General features: G+C 41.9%; 2 protein-coding genes across 2 annotated transcripts; one reads left to right on the forward strand and one right to left on the reverse strand.

Moving 5' to 3' along the window:
- The first annotated feature begins 848 nt into the window (after positions 1–848).
- On the forward strand, positions 849–4,297 carry gng13a (guanine nucleotide binding protein (G protein), gamma 13a). The gene is made up of 3 exons (XM_070919256.1): positions 849–1,003; positions 3,580–3,684; positions 3,779–4,297. The coding sequence occupies exons 2-3, from the start codon at positions 3,587–3,589 to the stop codon at positions 3,882–3,884; spliced, it is 204 nt and encodes a 67-aa protein (XP_070775357.1). The 5' UTR covers positions 849–1,003; positions 3,580–3,586; the 3' UTR covers positions 3,885–4,297.
- Positions 4,259–17,167, reverse strand: chtf18 (CTF18, chromosome transmission fidelity factor 18 homolog (S. cerevisiae)). The gene is made up of 22 exons (XM_070919245.1): positions 17,080–17,167; positions 16,354–16,443; positions 16,105–16,255; positions 15,152–15,341; positions 14,923–15,015; positions 14,294–14,346; positions 14,065–14,203; positions 13,710–13,934; positions 13,521–13,618; positions 13,287–13,410; positions 13,021–13,157; positions 12,845–12,938; positions 12,616–12,714; positions 12,387–12,517; positions 11,557–11,671; positions 11,173–11,397; positions 10,849–10,998; positions 9,721–9,851; positions 7,676–7,820; positions 7,440–7,535; positions 6,538–6,607; positions 4,259–4,547 (listed from the first exon to the last, which is right to left on the reverse strand). The coding sequence occupies exons 1-22, from the start codon at positions 17,165–17,167 to the stop codon at positions 4,426–4,428; spliced, it is 2,766 nt and encodes a 921-aa protein (XP_070775346.1). The 3' UTR covers positions 4,259–4,425.
- Positions 17,168–19,007: the final 1,840 nt, after the last annotated feature.

Consider the following 19,007-nt stretch of genomic DNA (forward strand, 5'->3'; position numbering starts at 1 on the left):
TTAAACTTTGCCAGAGGCTTCGAGTTAATCATCTTCTCTGAGAGGAACACCAGAAGTAGACGTGTGATCAAAGCTTGAAGACACAATCTGCAACAGCTTGACCTCATATTTAAATATTCACATACTCTTTAATTGCAGATTTCAGTTGCAAAGCGGAATTAATTTGATTCTCAAAAAGGTCATTGAAATTATGAGGCTGGTTTCCATGTTGATAGAGTAAAACTAACATTTAACAGCTTCATAGGACAACTTCAGTCTTTTTATTAGCCCCAATTATTAAAATACTAGTCAGTTTGGGAGAATAGCAGGTTCCTGTCTTGTATTTTGACCCTCTTGACGTATGAATCAAATATTGTGCCTTTTGAATTGGGGTTGACAGCAGTGGGGCCCAACAGAATTACACCAAAAACATAAAACGTTTTGTCCCATTTTTCTCTAAAGGCCATCTAGAAAGCAAAATCATATAAAGTATTTAACACTGCACGTTTCTGGTCTTTAACCTCACGTTCCTCATCTCACTGGAGGTCTCTGGAGACTCTCAACACAGAGACCGACATCACCTCCGGTCATCTGAATATAAAATGAACTCCCGGCTTGCTCTCCCTTTGGGGCGCGTCCTCATTTGCGTGTTTCCTGCCTCTGCTCAGCCTCAGTGCGTGTCCGGATTTCCATACAGGTGCGTCCTCGGCTCCAGCCCTCGTTTGACTGTCAAATCAGGCGGCCCGGCTGCTTTTCTCCGCCCTGCGCATCCCGCATCCAGTCGCTACCAGAGAGGAGCGCAGGGGAGTGCCCTGCGCCGCGGACAGCCGACACACACAGCCTCCTCCTCCTCCTCCTGCCTCCTCCTCCTCTTCTTCCTCCTCCTGCACTGAAGCCGGACTCCTCTGCCAGCGGAACTCCACCGACTCTCAGCTGTTATTGTCGCTGTCAAAGCCCCGTCTGCATCCTCCACCAGCCGGCTGCACACAAACTCGACCAGCGGTCCCCTCCGGTAGGCCTGACGGTAAGAGCGGTTGTTTGTGCGGGGGGGGTTTTATGCGTTTCCATCCACATATAATCACAATACATCTGCGTTTGAACTGCTGTTTTGATGTTTAAGCGACACAGTGACTATACATGCTCGCTTTATCCTCCTACACACTGATGATTGTGTCAAACGCGAATTAATTTTCTGCAAATGTGTGATCAGCAGCCTGAAATAACCCTGAGGGCTGAGTGATGGAGACTGTAACACATTTGGAGGATATTGTAATTAAATGATGAAGGCCTTTTCATGGAACAGCTGGCTCCAGCAGGATGGATGCTGGTGGGGGAAACGGGCACCGGGCGGCCGACTTACTTAGATCCATTAAAAAGATGAAGAGGAGGAGGGGGAGGAGGGAGAGACAGCTTCCGATAGGGAGCACTAAACTGATCCTTGGTAGGCCTGAACTCTCATCTGGGCTCTCTCTCTCTCTCTCTCTCTCTCTGCTGTAATGTGGCCTGTGGCAGGGTGGGGCACAATTTACAATAAATAGAAATAAAAGACAGAAAACTGTGTTGGGTTAATACTCAGAGGTTGTTTTTTTTAAGAGCCAGAGATGTAAAAAGTGTATTGAAGTTGAGTATAAATGCCTTGAAATTGTACTCGAGTATTTTGATACGGTGCAGCTTGATTTACTCCACTACATTAATGTGACAGCTGCAGTAAGAAAAGTGCATTTCATCTACTGCTGTACTCTGGAGGTATTTGTACTTTCTCTCAGTGTTTGTTCCATGTGGTGCATTATTTTTATTCCAATACATTGATCTGACAGTCACTAGTTACTCTGCAAACAAACAATAGGTATACACTAAGTCGCCAGTTTATTAGGTACGCCCAGCTGGAACTAATGCAGTCTAATACAACAGTCCTGCAATAAAACCTTCATGGAGGTTATAATGTTTGGTTTTTGTTTTAGAGGTGTTGATTCAACACTATGATGTAGTCTTTGGTGCTGTTGGACTGTTTTGTCATTGATATAAATGGGGTGGGCAAAATAATAGAAACACCTGTCAGTATAACACAAGAAAACCTTCATAAAAGGTAGGTTTTCTTGCAGGACCGTTGTATTAGACTGCATTGGTTTTAGCTAGGTGTACCTAATAAACTGGCAACTGAGTGTATATAGTATATAAACAGTATGTATATATAAACATATTGTAATCTCTTGAAATGGGCTTCATTGAAGATAAAACTGACAAAAGTACAGAAAAGCTCCAAAGGGACAAACTACAACCTTTGACATCCTCTGGCTCTTCACAATGAGTACTTTTACTTTTGATACTTAAGGACATTTTCTGTTCAACACTTCTGTACTTTAGTAAAATTCTAAATTGATTCTACAGATAAGTATTTTCTGTGTAGCCAAAGCCTCATAATTGTTATCCCTCTGCGACACAGAGCTCCATTGAACATCAATGAGCCACACTGTTATACAGGCTGACACCTTCCTTCATTATGATGAACACTGTCGTTTATTGCGAGTCGATCACACATTAACCGACCTGCTTCCATAAATAATATGAGCACCGAATGTGTATTAATCCGCCGGGGAAAATAGCCCCCAAATAAATGGACTATTACTGCTAAAAGCTGCAGTTATTGTGATTTTACAGATTTACGTCATCAGCAGGAACCAATGACCACTCTCTTGGTCTTTTTTGGGATTTGCTGGCAATATGAAAAGTTTCATCCTTTACAGTTACACTTTGTGTGCAACTAGCATTAAAGGTTCATCAACTTCTTCCATCACAACTATATTAGTTACAAAAAAGACGAGTGGAAACAAACGAGAACGTCCTTCACTAGTAGACGTGCGGATACTTTACTTTGGTAGTTAAGATTGTTTTTTTGAAAACTACTCACATTTGGTCCCTTTAACGGGTCAACGTGGCATTTGGACAGTAACTACTTCAATATGTATGTCCTATTAATCACTTCCTCTGCAGTTCAGTGAAGCACTCCAAAGTGGCAACCATCTGGTCTTCATAAGGTTTTCCCAGATATCGTCATAAATCTGTCAAACAGAGCAGTGGTTCCCACCAAGGGGTCAGAGGATTTATCTGAGGGGTCACGAGATGACCTAAAGAGAGGAAAACAAAAATATTTCTGCTTCAAGTCACAGAAGTATTTCAGAATGACTTTACTCTGACCTGCTTTTTTTTTCTTCTTTTACTTCTTAAATTATTCAAATGAAAGTTAAGAGAAACAACCAGTAAACGTTTGCAACCAGAGATGCAGGTAGACGTGGCTGTTTTAAGGAGTCACAAACCAAAGAGGCTGGGAACCACTGAAATCGAGTGATAAAATAGCAGTTTATTCTGATCTATTCTTGTCTTTCAAAAAGTAAAACTCCACACAAGTGAAAGCAGAATTACTGTTTTTCATTTGCACAGAATGCATGAATACAAGACTCCACCGCAGAACTGAATGTCTCTTTTACAACAAAATACTCTATTTTTTTTAATTTCCACCTAAGTTTTGATGAGACGTCTGTGTGTCTGAACCCTTTATCTACTCGAGCTTCAATCTGTTGTGTTTTTCCTCTCGAGCTGCAGAAGCATCATGGAGGAGTTAGATGTTCCACAGATGAGGAGAGAAGTGGAAAGCCTTCAGTATCAGCTGGCAATCAACAGAGAGAAATCCTCCATCACCGTTACTGAGTGAGTGTGTATTGTCCACACACACACACACACACTCTCTGAAGTATCGAGTATCAGATTCATGCTGACGGTGTGTTTTTTTTTTTTCTTGCAGGCTGGTGAAGTGGATCGAGGGTTGTGTTTGTGAAGATCCATTTCTGAACCCTGAGCTGATGAGAGCCAACCCCTGGGTGGAGAAGGGCAAGTGTGTGATCCTCTAATGGTCACACACACACACGCACACACACACACACACACACACACACACGCACACACACACACACGATCACGGATGCATATAAACTAAATAATCATGCACTCCCACACACACCCTCACACTGCACTAACTCACCCCCCCCCCCCCCCCCCCCCACACCCACCCACCCTCCCTCTCTCTCGCTCTCTCTCTCTCTCTCTCACACACACACACACTATTGCTATTATCATGTTTATTTATTGGGAGACTCCTGAATGCTTTTAATTTATGTGAAGACTACTGTGTGTGTGTGTGAGTGTACAGCACTGAGTAGCTTTCTAGAGGTTTGTTTTGATGGACTGCTGAAAAATGTTCAAACAACACGTTTTTATTGGCTCTTTACACTGTCAATCAAAATAAAGACTGTTTTGAATTTAACAGCTGGACTTTTGGGATTTATTCAGACGCTTACAAATATAGCAGAAATACAGCTGAGAATGAAGTAGCTGTTAGAGTGTGTGTGTGTGTGTGTGTGTGTGTGTGTGTGTGTGTGTGTGTGTTCGGGGTTACAGTAGTTCTCTGATGTAGACATTTCGTCTGACAGCGTTGGACATGCCCTCGTTGAACCGGAACCACACGTCACTGTTGCCCACTGCTGTTCCCATAGAAAGAACCGGACACTTCTCACCTACAGACAGAAGAAAAGAGCATTTTGGGGTATTTTTATAATACACTACAGGAAAAGAAAAGAGGACCCACCGATTCTCATGCCTAGTGCTCAAAAGCTTACTCACTTAATCTATTAGATAATTGACAGGAAAGTGATTGAAAACAAGTTACATGATTATGACTAATCTAGGGCTGTAATCAGCAAATTTTTATTGGTCTAAGCCTCATGTCATGTCTTCAGATTGCTTGTTTTGTCTGAACCACAAAGATAGTCAGTTTCAACTAGTGAGATTTTAGCCTAGACTGATTATCAAAATTGTTACCGATTCATTTGATCTGAACTAATGGATTCGGCTCTAGTGTCATAATTCAAAGTGATCAAATAAATGACTTCTCGGATGAGAGGATTTGCAGCATCTCATGTGATTAGAAAACACCCAAACACCTTTGGGATTTTTCACTGGTCAGACAAAATAAGCAAAAGGAAAACATCAGCTTTGGCTGTGGGAACTTGTGATTAAAAAGAAACCCGATTTTCTGACATTTTACAGACTAAATGGTTAATTGAATAATCAATAATGAAAATAATCATTAACTGGAGCCCAACATGTAACACAAGTTCTCCTTTCTGCATTCACACAGCCGTGAGAGTGTGTGCGACGTTAACTTAGCCATTTTGTCCACATGTATTGTGCAGTGTGTGCTGCACTGTAGTATGTTCAGAGCAACTGACGTGTGATCATCCCCACAACCAGTCTCACTCAAACAGAGGTTCTTGCAAATGGTGGCAGCGTCATGTTTCACAAAAGATTGTCAGGTTTATGGGTTTTTTTTTTGCAGACACATTTCTGCAGGTCTCTTGCATGCTCCTGCAAGTATGGCGTTTGTTTTGACAAATGAAAAATGTCAGAATTAACAGGAAAGCAAATGATGTCTTGTTGCTAATGTGGTGAAACTCTCGGTGATTAGCCAAGTAATCAGAATACCGGATGTAGAGCTGTGCCTGTTTCCGTCTGCAGAACCTTGTCGTTGTTCCTGCTTTGACCTAAAAAACAGCCACAGCTCTGCGTTTCCACCCTGATTACCATGCTGATCAATTTCGGGACTGCGGAGCATTCAGGAAGGTTAGTGATTTTAACGGGTCCACCTTTAACTGCAACGAGCGCTGAGCACAGAATCTGAGCCTAAAAATGTACAGGCGTAGAGATTTGAGGCCTTTCACAGAATATTTGTAAAACCTGATTTTCCTCCATGTTGAGAGGAACAAGGTGCTGTTGTTACAGCAGGTTGTTACACTTTATGTTCACGCAGTTTATGAGGAAATACTGCATATAAACAAAAGCAATAACTGCAAATTATAAGAAGTCACGGAGGAACAGTAATATGCTTTTCCAAAGCTGTATGCAAAGTGGGAACACAATTTTGAAAATATTCCTCCCAGGTGGCCATGTTGGAGGAGAGAGAACAAACAAGCTACTCAATTCTGTTCAAGACCTCTATTGTCTATGCAAATGTGCTATTTTTGGTGTGGAACTGGGATTCATTTGAACACAGCAGTCACGTTTGTTTCCAATGACACAAAGCTGCTGGCAGGACAAACCACAGACCACAAACGTTTATTAGGTTTCTGGAGCTACAATGACTATAAGACTTTAAAAGAAATGTAGTTATATACATTTAATTTACATAAATAAAACATAAAGGTTGTTTATTGTCCAAATACAAGAAGGAGGCTGTAGATCAGGCGTGCCAAGTCTTTCATGTTGCTAATAGAAATATGATATTACCAACACTGTGGTGGGAAAATGCAGGTGGCAGAGCTGTTGCCAGTCCAGATCTGCTGCCTGCAGCGAGCCACAGGGGCTCTAAATTAGAAGCGTTATATAACACACATCAGTAATCACCTCCGGTGTGTTTGGACCTGATGTGCCTTGAGGCATTTTTTCCTAAACAGCCTGTGTTCTCAAACAGTTTGGAAAAAATGAAGCTGCACTGAAGTCGCACAGTACCTGTGTCTGAGGACGACTGCGGTCTCTGAGGTTTGGGGGCAACAGCTCGACCAAAGAAATCCACCTCCGGCTGTAGAACACAAACACAGAGTGACGAGGAGGATGAAGTTAATCAGTAAGTTTCTAGACACTGTCCTCAACAACGAGGTCAATAACAATGAACAATCACATGAATGCACACACACGCACACACCACCTCTCATTAGCCTGATTTCCCAGTTTCACCATTAGGGACTGTAACCCAGTGGCTTCTCATTATCCTCATTTCTGCCCTCTGGAGGTTCACTCTCTCTGTCACTCTATTACTGAACTATAATATCTCTGCAGCTCAGTCAGAGAGGCTCTGATATTCAGTGCACACAGATGCTGGCTGCTCCTGTCGGGCTCCACCTGCAGGCAGCAACTAACACGTGCAACTGTGGGAAGCTCAAAGACTGGTAGAAAGAAAGCAGGAGCACTTCAGACTGAAAACGCTGCTGCACACCTCCCCTGCAGGTTTGAGCGTGTAAGCTACACATGCCCCCCCCCAATGCAAATGTGTCGAGCACAAGATGTCTCCTACTTCACTGAAAAGTTCTCTCCGTGTGTTTGTGCACTGGAGGCTTCAAGTTTCCACGTCACATTTGTGTAAATTTAAGGTGAGCACAGAGAAACTTCCCCCCCTCAGCAGATGAATGTGAAAACAAACTGTTCATACGTCATTCAGCACAGTGACGCTCAAACATCCAAGTGAAGCAACAATAAGTCAGTAGGTCTGTTAGTGTTGCTCATATTAAGCTCATCACTGGCCACAGATAGCTGTGTGCTTTTAATCATATTGTGGGGACAAATCTCTGCTCACACATGTGTGAATGAAAAGGGAAAACATCAGAAAAACAAGTGTGTGTGTTTGAGTGTCTCACCCTGGTCTCCACTGTGGTCTGTTTGACAATGTTCTCCAGCCTCTGCTCATGGTTCCTGGTTGGTTTAGGACCAGCGCTCTTTTTTTCTTCAGCTTTCTGAATCACAAAGACACAGCGGATTATAAATACATTTGATGATTAACACACACATGGTGACCTGCTTGTCTACAGGATGCACTGTATAGAACAAACCCACAATCTGCTGGGTAGAATATGTTGTGTGTTTGAAGTCTCACCACGGCAGGATTTCGTTGCAGCATCAGTTGCTCGGCTCTCCTCATCTTCTCTTGCTCCATCTCTCTGCTGATGGTTTGTTTGGCCTGATACGTCAGCTGACGGCGCGGCGGCAGGCCTGGAAACCTCACCACCTCCTCAACACGCCTGCAAACACACATAGTAAGTAAATAGCTCTACACAAACAAACTGAGTTTATACACAAATACACTCATAACAGCATGAGGCTGACACAGAGGTGAAGCCTGTTAGATGACAAACACTAAAGCTTCCACTTTCGGTGCCATGATGGTTTATGTTTTCCAGAATAAAACACTGAATCTGTCATTCTCTAAAACCTTAATCCTCTTACCACTGATCTCCATCTCCATCTCTCACACACACACACACACACACACACACACACACACACACACACACACACACACACACACACACACACACACACACACACACACACACACACACACACACACACACACACACACACACACACACACACACACACACACACACACACACACACACACACACACACACTACGTGCCAGTAAAGACTCTAACTCAATGCCTGAGGGACCTAAATATAAGATAATACCAGTCTATGTGACTGTGAGCTATTTATTGACAGTTATCTCTATAAAATATCAGTGGTGTCATCAACAGAGCAGCTAATATTAAGTAGCTCATCCTCTGGTTCACACAGTTACAGTCTCTGTTTAGTTATTAGAGGTAAAAGCACAGACAGCCACATCATCTAAGACATCCGAATCAATCTTTTTCTACTCTTTTCTACAAGTTACATATAATTGATAAACTTCAGTAAATTCAAGTTACATTTATTCAACTTTAAGTTACTTACATTTAGCTGTCTTAGTGTTAATTTTTAACCATATTCGCATTCATTCTCAGATATCAGGATAGAACAAATATTACTGCAAATATAGGAGTGACTGCAATCTCTTATTGTCAGAGCACCAAGTGTACACATTACAGCACATAATGGTTATAGGTGTTAAAATGTCTTTTGGCTCCAAAAAAAAGATGATATAATGTGAATAAGATGTGAATTCTCTTCATCTTTTTCCCTGCATGTCTCTCCCTACTCATAGCCTCCGAAAACCAGGCAACATAAATGATTCTGCCTCAGTCTGACAACTGTGTCCAAAAAAAGAGCAGTCCAATCAAATGATCCTGTTGGGACTGGGCGTATCCCGTTGTCTGTGATGTGAAAGGTTTATATCCACAATTGTGTTCCAAGTCTTCATCCACGAGGTGTCAGAGAGTGGCGTTGTGGTGAGCTAGAGAGGGCAGGTACAGGAAGGTGTAGATCAGTAGAAGCAGCAGTAGAGCTAACACTAGAGGCAGGCCCCAGTCGTTGGTGACCAGCACCGTGTTGCAGCGAGCCTGCAGGAAGGAGCCCCGCTCCTCGCCATGGGCCAGCATGGCCCGAGATGTACGGCTAATTATCCCATTCTGCCAACACCAGAGTCTCTGCTGTCCGCAGTGGTCACAGAACGTGAAGGTCCAAGATGAACGAAGGTCTCCCAAGTTAAAGCCTAACCTACGCTTGAACCAAAATGTGCTCAGTTCTGCTTCTTTCAGCTTTTGTCTTTTATTTTAACATCGATCTCGATGTTTCAGATCGTCTCCTGCTTTCTTTAAACTTCACTGCTCTAATAATTCAAACCTCATTCACCCATCCTTTCGTCTGTCCGTCCATCCACCTGTACCCCACCAGTGAGGCTTTGCAGCTTACTACTCTGCTCCCAGACCACTACCATTACACACACACACACACACACACACACACACACACACACACACACACACACACACACACACACACACACACACACACACACACACACACACACACAAGGTGTTAAGGGGATTACTCTCTAAGCCTCCATGCAGAGAACCACAGTGTGGACAAAAACAGTGACCTTCAACACTGCGGAAACACACATCTGCTCCGCATGTGTCCACATGTAGTATACAGTTGAGTGCAGGTGTGTGTGTATGTGCGTGTGTGTGTGTGTACTCACGGCTCCAGCATGTATGCGTACTGTCCCTCAGGCGTGCGGTCCTGCCTGTACGAGAGGTTGTATGCCAGCATGGTGTCGATCAGCTCTCGCATCTGCTCCTTCTCTCTGCTGCTGAACAGCTGCGGATTCACCTGGAAGAAACACACACTGAGATTAACCACAGTCAATTGCCAAGTTTTTATTGATATTATATCCATTTTTTCTCATGAACCCCGACCCGTACTAATTTCTAACCTTGAGAACACACACACACACACACACACACACACACACACACACACACACACACACACACACACACACACACACACACACACACACACACACACACACACACACACACACACACACGGTGAGGCTGAGACCAGTGTGAGCTTCAATGCAAGTCAATCAAACGTAAAACACAATCACACAACTCTTCTCCAGCACTCTTTTTCAGCTATTTTGCCTTTCTGAGTTTGATGGACCCCCATCAATACACCACCCACCAACCCATGCACTAAGGATTCATCTAAAGAAAAACACCTGATGCACATTTGGGCTGAAAATTGAGCCACAATAGTTTTTGAATATCAACCGACCTGTGTCCAAAGCACTGAGTACACACACCCAGAGCCCAGAAATTGTAAGTATAAAAAGTTTTGTTAATTTGACTCTGCATTTCATTTTGACAAAGTTCTATGGTGTTTTTTGGCGTTCATTTTAGGACAAGATTTCAGGGTTAGTTTACTCTATTCACAAATATCTGAGTTGAGGCTGAGCTGTTGTATTGAAGTGTATTAGATTTTACAAAGGTACCTAATAAAGTGGCCATTGAGTGTGTATCTGATAAAAACTGGGAGAGTTGAAAACTGGAGACAGCTAGATCTGTGACTGAAGTAACCAGGATGTTACTAAATGCTTGAATCGGGTGACACAGAAAAATAAGATTGGCATGGCTCTATTAGTGTCTATATAACACTAATATCTTATCACTAATGTCTTATTAGCTTGTCTTTAGTCGTTTTAACTGAAATCAGATGACTTCATGTGTATTTTCTCTCAGGACCGAAGGTGATACATTGATGCAGGGCTGAAAAACATTTACACACAAACACATGAAGGTATACTGTACATGCTTTTACATACAGGCCGTAGTTTGGGACAGATGATGTCGAGGAGCAGTGTGAGAACATCAAGGGTCAGGTTGAGCTGGCTGATCCTTGTTCTGATGCATGCTGGGATGTCAGCCAACATGGTGGACAAAGCGTTCCTGCTACTGAAGAGCCGGGAGGAGGCCTGGAGAGGACACAATGACGACTCAAAGGCGATACCTCAATTGTTATTATCTAGACTTTCCTGCGTAAAACATCTCATGTGTTTGTTCTTTGTTTCTTGTTATTTTTTTATCCTTTTAGTTTCTATTGGTCCCTCATCGTATTTGTCTTCATGGTGCATGTAGTCGATTAGTACCTCGTGTTGGCTGTGCGGATAGCTGAGGCGGGGCACGTGTGTGTGGGCAAACAGGAAGTGGAATGTGACCGACAGGAAGGGCAGGTATCTCATGAGGGTGAAGTTCTGCCCGTGCAGAATCACTTGGTTCAGCCTGTCTGAGAACGACAGCCAGTCCAGAGCTTCACACACACTGTGCAGGTTGGGGTCCCTCACACGCATGGACAGATAATTATCATAAAGACCCTGAGGAAAAGAGACAGATGTTCAACTTAAGACATCAACATGTAGTGTCTTAACTGTTTCAAAATATTTGAATTTAACTTCCTTTCGAAGCTAGTAAAGCATGGGGCCATGTTTTTATATATTTCTAGGAGTAAAATACCGGGAAGACGTGTTCATTACCTGAGAAACCTTTTCATACTCTCCACTTGATAAAGCCAAGTGTAAAATGTGCTGAAACCTCTGAGCTCCACCTCCTGAACCTGGAGCCTCTTCAAACCCCGCACCAATACGTTTCCTGAAAGAACACATTTAAACAGCCAAAATGTGAAGGAGAACCAGTAGGGATGGTCAGGCTGAGAATTTGTATCATAGTTTTGTCAGTTTTTCCCCCACAGAATATAACTATAATTCCTGATACCTTTAAACACAACCTGGACCTGGATAGGCAGCAGAAAATGGATGGATGGATGGATTAACCAATTAAAAAATAATCAATTTTAGGTCCATATATTCTACATCAGGTCAGAGGTCTGGAACAATAATATACTGGGGAGGTTTTGCTAAAATCACAGGCAAAACCTTTTTATAACCAACGTTAAAGGCAGAAAAATATTTTTAAGACCTTTGACTTTTTAATACTTTTGACAGCCTTTTTTGAAGGAAATGAAATCAACGCTTTTTAAGACTTTTCCAGACCTGCAGATACCCTAACAGATTTAGTTTCTAATTTCCCTGTTGGTGTCCACAGTAAATACAAACTTTGAAAACAGTTACGGATCCCACTGAACAATGTAGGGACTCTGACCACTACACTATAGAAGGAGCACAACAGCAAGCAAATAACTTGGTCTTGTGCAGAACCTTGTGCTTCATTTCAAAGTTTTTGACTAAACTTGAACTCACTATGGCTACCCATAGTGAAATGTGGCTGTTTTCTTTCAGCAAATATAGCGACACATTTACAATCTCATGACAAACTCCAAGAAAAACTCTAGCAGGACATACGGTACCGTTTTGTACGGTGTAACTGGAAGACCTCCTGCCACAGATGGAACAAGCCTTTATTCTGGTCCTTCTGGCCCACAGAGACACACTGGATGGTCTTGGTGTCCACCTGCTTGTGGCCGCGACCGTGAAGGAACTACACAGACAAGAGCACATATTGTGATATAATTATACTGCATACTACTGAACTGCACGTGCAACAGACAGACTTTCCTTCACAGAGCTGCCACCCACCTGCAGTGTGTTGATGCAAGACCGGATGTCGTTGTCAGTCTTCTCACACAGTGACATCAGGGTGCCCGTGTCTGCCTTCATGCCCTGCCGGAGTGAGATCTGCAAACAAAAACTCAATGTGAACCAGGTTTGTTGGTGTGTTTGCTAATGTCTGTGTACTCCTGTGTGTGATTGTATATATGTGTGTGTGTGTGTGTGTGTGTGTGTGTGTGTGTGTGTGTAAGCTGACCTCTGAGAGTCTCTGTGTGAGGCGGGAAGGCTGAGTCTGGGGGAAAGTCAGGAGGAAGGCCTGCTGCCTGAGAGGTCTGAGAGCTGGAACATAACTACAAGGAAAGAGAGGTAATCAGATAATGACTGCAAAGAAAAATCAACGATGCTACAGTTAAACGCCGCAGTCTCTCTTACAGGTCGTTACAGATGCAGATGATCGGTCGAAGCAGGAGGGACTCCTTCTTCTTTTTCTTCTTCGCTGTCTCTGTAGCAGCCTCCCCGCTGTGTCCGTCTTTCCTGTTCAGAGTTGCTAACAGAATGTTGATTGCAGCCTGTCGAGCAGCGCAGATGAAGACAAAAAAGAAAAGACATTTATACGAAGATTGAAGGAGCGCATTAACCCTGCAATCACAGTTATTTCTCTGGAAAATTTCAACTGATCTTAAGCGTCCAGAACGTACCGCAGGTGCTCCATCGATCTCATCAATAATGAGGCAGTTCGGCCTCTCATTGGCTCCTAAAACTGACTTCATCTGTGTTGCTGTGTCGATGCGTTTCTGAAACACCTCTGCACTGCGGTCATCACTGCAAAAACATCAAAAGTACCACTGAGATCACGGCAGGAGGATTATTGTAAACCTAATTCTTATGATTTACTACCATTATTAGGTCACTTTTAACTTGTTTTGTCTAACCTGGCATTGATTTCCACCACATTGTACCCAGCATGCTTTGCTATGATATGAGCCAGGGTGGTCTTCCCCAAACCTGGAGGACCAGACAACAACGCCACCTAGAGAAAGGCCAAAATATATTACATCTTGTATAACAACTAAAAGTCATTAAACTGAAATTGTACTGACATGAGTATCAGGTGTGGTTACCTTGAATTTGGGTCGTTTGTACTGGTCCAGTTCAGCCTCCAGTAGCTCCTCAGTCACCTCAATTTTGCTCTTGAAGCGATTCTGATTCTGATTGGCTTGATTGGGTTTGAATGAGTTCTGGATGGGAGCCTGTCTGTCAGGCCGAGCCGGCCGGATCTTCCTCTCTCTTCCGAACACAACAGTGTCCCAAAGTTTCAACCACTTGAGCAGACAGCGGTTGGTAAACTGCAATGAAACAGTCACACACACACACACACAACTGGCATCAGTGTAGGATACTTGGACTTATCATTCCCTTAGAGCATGTTTGTACACGTGGGCGATGTGTTGTACAGAAACACTAAACATTACGTACATCATCACTGAGAAGCTCTGTGTAATGTCGGGGAGAGAATCTGTCCACCCAGAGTCGAGACTTTAGGCCCTCTGTGTCTTCGGGATCGTCCTCTTCATCTTCTCCGTTTTCAGGCACAACTAACACATCGTTCACACTGCTGAAATGTAACATAGATTTAAAAATAAATTACAGCATGTTAGCAGACTTTCGATGTGTCAGTGTGCGAGAGAGACCGGAGGTGAGTTACCTGGTTAGCATCTCTGTAAGACGTTGAGATTCTTCCACAACCAGATGGTGACGCTGTAAGATTTCAGGAAGGAGTTTAACCAAATTTGTAATTCACTTATACACAAGTTCACAAAATATGTGCATCTGTTGATACATTCCTCTCTTTATTTTAGTGCAATGAATTTGCTAAATGCATTTTAAAATATGGGACGTTTGAAACACATCCAACAGGTACATCAACGAATAAAGTGATTACTGTATGTGTACAGTTTGCCGTTTTTGCCTCAAAAGGGGTCACTGATATATTTTATTTCAGGGCTGAAGTTATTAGATTAAATCATCAATTTTTCAAATGAATGAATGAATGTATGAATTATAATTTAGAGTATTATGTAAAGATATCAAAAACTTGCTCATTACAAGATGAGTTTGTATCAGACAAATAACAATATAACAATAATAAAAATGAAAAATGGTTTGAAAATGGTTGTACTACTCTCTGTATTTGGCTAATCCTAACCAAATGGATTGGATGGATTTAGGGAAACTGATTAAACCTTTAGCACATGTGATTACTGAGAATCAACAGTGTGGTTATGAGAAGGCTACTTATTTTTATACACAAATGACAGCAGCCTGGTCACTCACCCTCTCTGCCTCTTGTTCCCTCAACACACCTATTGGCACGGCCAGCAGCCCCAGTGCACCCTGGGAGTTTGGTACCATTCTGGAGTCCAATACCTGGAGACACACACAGGTAAATGCAAAGAAATACAACATATATAGGACAGCAGAGGTATGTATGCTGACAATGACTCAGGGTGCAGGACGAGGTGCTGCCCCACATCACAGATGAATAACTGCTGAGGAGTTTAACCTTTGTCCCTGTGTCTTCCTTTTGTCTGAGGTAGACCCGACTCCCTGACGAGTCCGTCACACTGATGTACTCTCCCTCTAAAGGAGGCCGCTTCAGCACACACAGTGATGCTGGCGCCGCTGTGGGAGGTCGCCTGGGCGTCTCTGGGATTGTAGCAAAGCCACTGATATCCAACAAGGCTGGGGTAGACCTAAAACACACAGACATGTTCAGAACTCTGTTGTGCTGTGTAATTGAAAATGTTTTTAAATAACAGATATATTTTCAATCTATAAAATGTGAATAATGATAACATGTTACAATAAGCCAATGTTATATCTGAAAATCCTACTTTTTGTCTGAGCTGTTGTATTCAAATCATAATCATATAAACAAGTAAATAGCAAGTTCTCAGATTTTACAGGTTTTAATGAGCAAATGTTTGGTCAATCGAATGATTAATTGACTAAATAATTTCAGTATCGAAACAAGGACCACTTGAATACAAAATATATTATTTTAAGTGATCAAAAAGCACAAAAAAGACAAACTTTAAAGGTGAAGAACAAACAGATGGTTCAATAGTCTACACAGGTGACGTGTCACCAGCTGCAGCTCTTCCTCCTCAGGCAAGTAAGTGCTTTTGTGTCTCTATAAATAGTACACAGCCATGTTTCATCCTTTTGATGTATTGCTTTTAAGTGCCTCTGATTTATTTGTGATTTGAGTTGTTTTTTTTCCTTTAAAATATCTTCCCATGACTTATTTTGTGAAACATTAGGCTTTTTGGGAACCTCCTTATGCATTTTTAATAGGTGGATTTCTCAATTAACATTTGCTGTGTGTAAATTAAAATGTTCTACGTTTCTAATAATGCACCAGATATAAAACCAAGTATTCATTTCATAACATCAACTACTGTCTCCACAGTCAGCTCACACCTTTAACACCCACTCATGCATCGCCTCTCCTACCTGAAGGTGCGAGTGGGTTCATACTGCTCTGGGGAGGACGGCGGCGTGATGTCATCACTCTGTGACGGGGCTTTGCTCTCTTGAGTCTGCTGTGAGTTGAAAAGTCGCTTGGCCACTCCTGCATCCTGCTTCTGCCGCTTTGCCTTTGGGGCTGCGAGGACAAAGTCAGATTTAAGGTACAAACTTGCAAAATCAAAACAACACAACACAACAAAACAAACACAGCCGTGTACTCTCAGATAAACTCACTGATGGGCTGATCATCAAGCAGGTGCTCGATGTCAGAAATGTCGTCTCCTGGACCCTTTTTCTGACGTTTCGGCGGCTTGGAAGAGTCCTCTAAGCCAGTCAAGCAAAGACATACACATATAATTAATGCTGAACTGATCAATTTATCGATCTCACTCTTGATAATTATGACGGGTAGGTTTCACTACTTTCTGACATTTGTTAGACTGAATGATAAAATAAATAAATAAAGAATTAAATAGCAGAGAGATGATTCACCCTAGTATAAAGAGTATGTCACATGTCGTACAAATAATGCAGGCATCTCATAATAGGCTTGGACTTTTTGATGCATATAAATTCACATGGATGTGTATAAAATGATTTACAAGACATGTCGTATATTTACATTTGATGAAATGGTGCAGCCATAAAAAAAACATGGAGAATTGATTTGAATTTTTCCAAAAGACTTAAAGTGTGAGCTGACAGTTACGCGGTCCGGTATAATGAACTAAACAACTTATAAACTAGACAGTGACGTTATGACAGATGCACCAACTGATCAAACAGAGACAGATGTGTGTTTAGTTACCATAGGTTTATGATGAAGTTAGGTTCACAGGACAGTAGTAAGGAGTAGAGAGATTAATATAACAGTTTAAATGCAAGTCTGGCAAACGCCTGCTATTTGGGAATATACACTAAAGAGTCCTACAAAAGTTTGTTAGCTAACGTCATGCTCACCTTCCATCTGAGCCAACGCTTCCAGCTCGTCGGCGTACTGATCCTCGAAGTCGTCCTGTATCTCGAACAGTTCGTCATATTCGTCCATATCGTCTTGGAAACACGGTTATTAGTTTAGTCTAAAGACAAACACACTCTGAATGCTTTTCTCATGGATATTCCCTTCGCTATTTCAGCAGCCACTCTGATTTCCCGGCAATTTTTTTGTTGTGAAGTATTACTTCCGGTTAACGCGAGTGCTCCGCCATCTGATTGGTTATTAAAACTTTTCTCGGCTCCCAGCATGCACTGCGGAGTGTAAAACTTATTTCAGGGATGAAAAAAAAGCAGAGAGAAGAAGAAAAAAAAAAAAAAAAAAAGTTGGCCTGAGGGTGGCGATGTGTGTCCATAGATAACTTCATCATCATACAGTCTGTCTCACTGATGTTCAGATTAACGAGAAACAAGATTCACAATTAAAACGCAGTAACTGCAGTCAATGTTAGTGCAATATCATAAATACACCAAACCTCTCCAGATAATACAAAACTGTACAAAATTAGGTGTTTAAAATGAGAGTTTTTGTCTGTTTTGTCTAAACTCTCGGCTGCAGACTGTTCCTCCTTGATTTCTGTTGCAGACTATAAAATCCCATATTCACACACAGAGACCCTCATATACACATGACAAGTGAAGCATGTTAAGGTGTGCATGCTGACATAAATACATGGACATGTACAGTAAGCTTTTCTCTGTCCCTTTATGACATATTGATAATAACATTTATTTATGTATTTAGATTTGTTAGGTACTTTTCTTGTCTTTGCCATGTACTGGATTGAACAATGTTCAAAATGCTGTAATTACAAATTAAATATATGTAGCACAAGATGTTGGCAGGCAATTCCCTACTCAATTTCGTCTAAATGCAAAGTCATTCATGTTAATTTTGTAGTAGTTTTACACGCAAAACCTTCATTCATCTTAAGCTTTTACATTTTGTTCTGTGTGTGTGTGTGTGTGTGTGTGTGTGAGATTAATGATGATGTGTGTGACGTCAGGGTGTCTCTATCGCCACCATCTGCTCCTTGTAGCAGACAAACACTGGCCAGCAGTTTGCGTGTGACACTGAGTTAATTTCACATCAGGGAGCACGAGAGCAAACTCCTCTCAGTGCCTCTCGGACTTCTTGTCCTCTCATGTTGCCGCTCAGTGAAAAATGTCCAGATGTGTTGAGAGCAAAGCAAAGCAGTTTCTGATTTTGAGAATGTGCACACAGCGAGGTGCAGACCAGTGTGTGTTTCAATGGACGTACATTAAGATTAAAGAAGTCTCACCGCTTTAGCCTTCATCAGGGAGATATCTAAGGATGTTTCCAAGTTAGTTGTGATGTTAAATCTGTATGTTTTGTGTGGTGACATGTGTTTTTCTTATAGTAAATATGGTATATAATGAAATTATTATAATATTATTATTATTATAGTAATGTTGTTTTCTACACCTAGTATTTATGGTTATTCCTAAGTGATTCAAAAGTCACATGACTATTACGAGGACATTTCCCTTAAAACTTGAACTCAACCCCCCCCCCCCCCCCCCCCCCCCCCAAGCTGGTACCCACAAATATTTCCAATGGTTAAATGGTTAAATCATCTCACACATTCTTTCTCAGTGGGGCAGTTGTAATGTGTGTGTAATGAAGTACAGAATGTAAAGAAACAGGCATCTATCACTCGCAGTAAAATAGAGCAGATCAAGCTCAGTTTTTAAATTGGAAATAGTAACACTCATCCAAAAATACCAAAGAATATGTCTGATATCTGGGATTATATAGTAGGATTGTATTCCAAAACATGTACATTTACAAAACATATGTCCATCATCTGCCAATAATGCATAATGTTTCCTTGAACATTTATAATAAAAACTTGTGTCCACACACATTTTGT

Source organism: Enoplosus armatus, chromosome 2, assembly GCF_043641665.1.
Source record: "Enoplosus armatus isolate fEnoArm2 chromosome 2, fEnoArm2.hap1, whole genome shotgun sequence".
In the NCBI taxonomy this organism is placed as follows: Eukaryota; Metazoa; Chordata; class Actinopteri; order Centrarchiformes; family Enoplosidae; genus Enoplosus; species Enoplosus armatus.

Coding starts and splice junctions, on each gene's coding strand:
- gng13a (XM_070919256.1), top strand. CDS start 3,587: ATGGAGGAGTTAGATGTTCCACAGATGAGGAGAGAAGTGGAAAGCCTT. Junction 3,685..3,778: donor TCCTCCATCACCGTTACTGA/GTGAGTGTGTAT, acceptor TTTTTCTTGCAG/GCTGGTGAAGTGGATCGAGG.
- chtf18 (XM_070919245.1), bottom strand. CDS start 17,167: ATGGACGAATATGACGAACTGTTCGAGATACAGGACGACTTCGAGGAT. Junction 15,016..15,151: donor AGGAAGACACAGGGACAAAG/GTTAAACTCCTC, acceptor GTGTGTCTCCAG/GTATTGGACTCCAGAATGGT. Junction 11,672..12,386: donor CAGTTACACCGTACAAAACG/GTACCGTATGTC, acceptor GTGTTCTTTCAG/GAAACGTATTGGTGCGGGGT.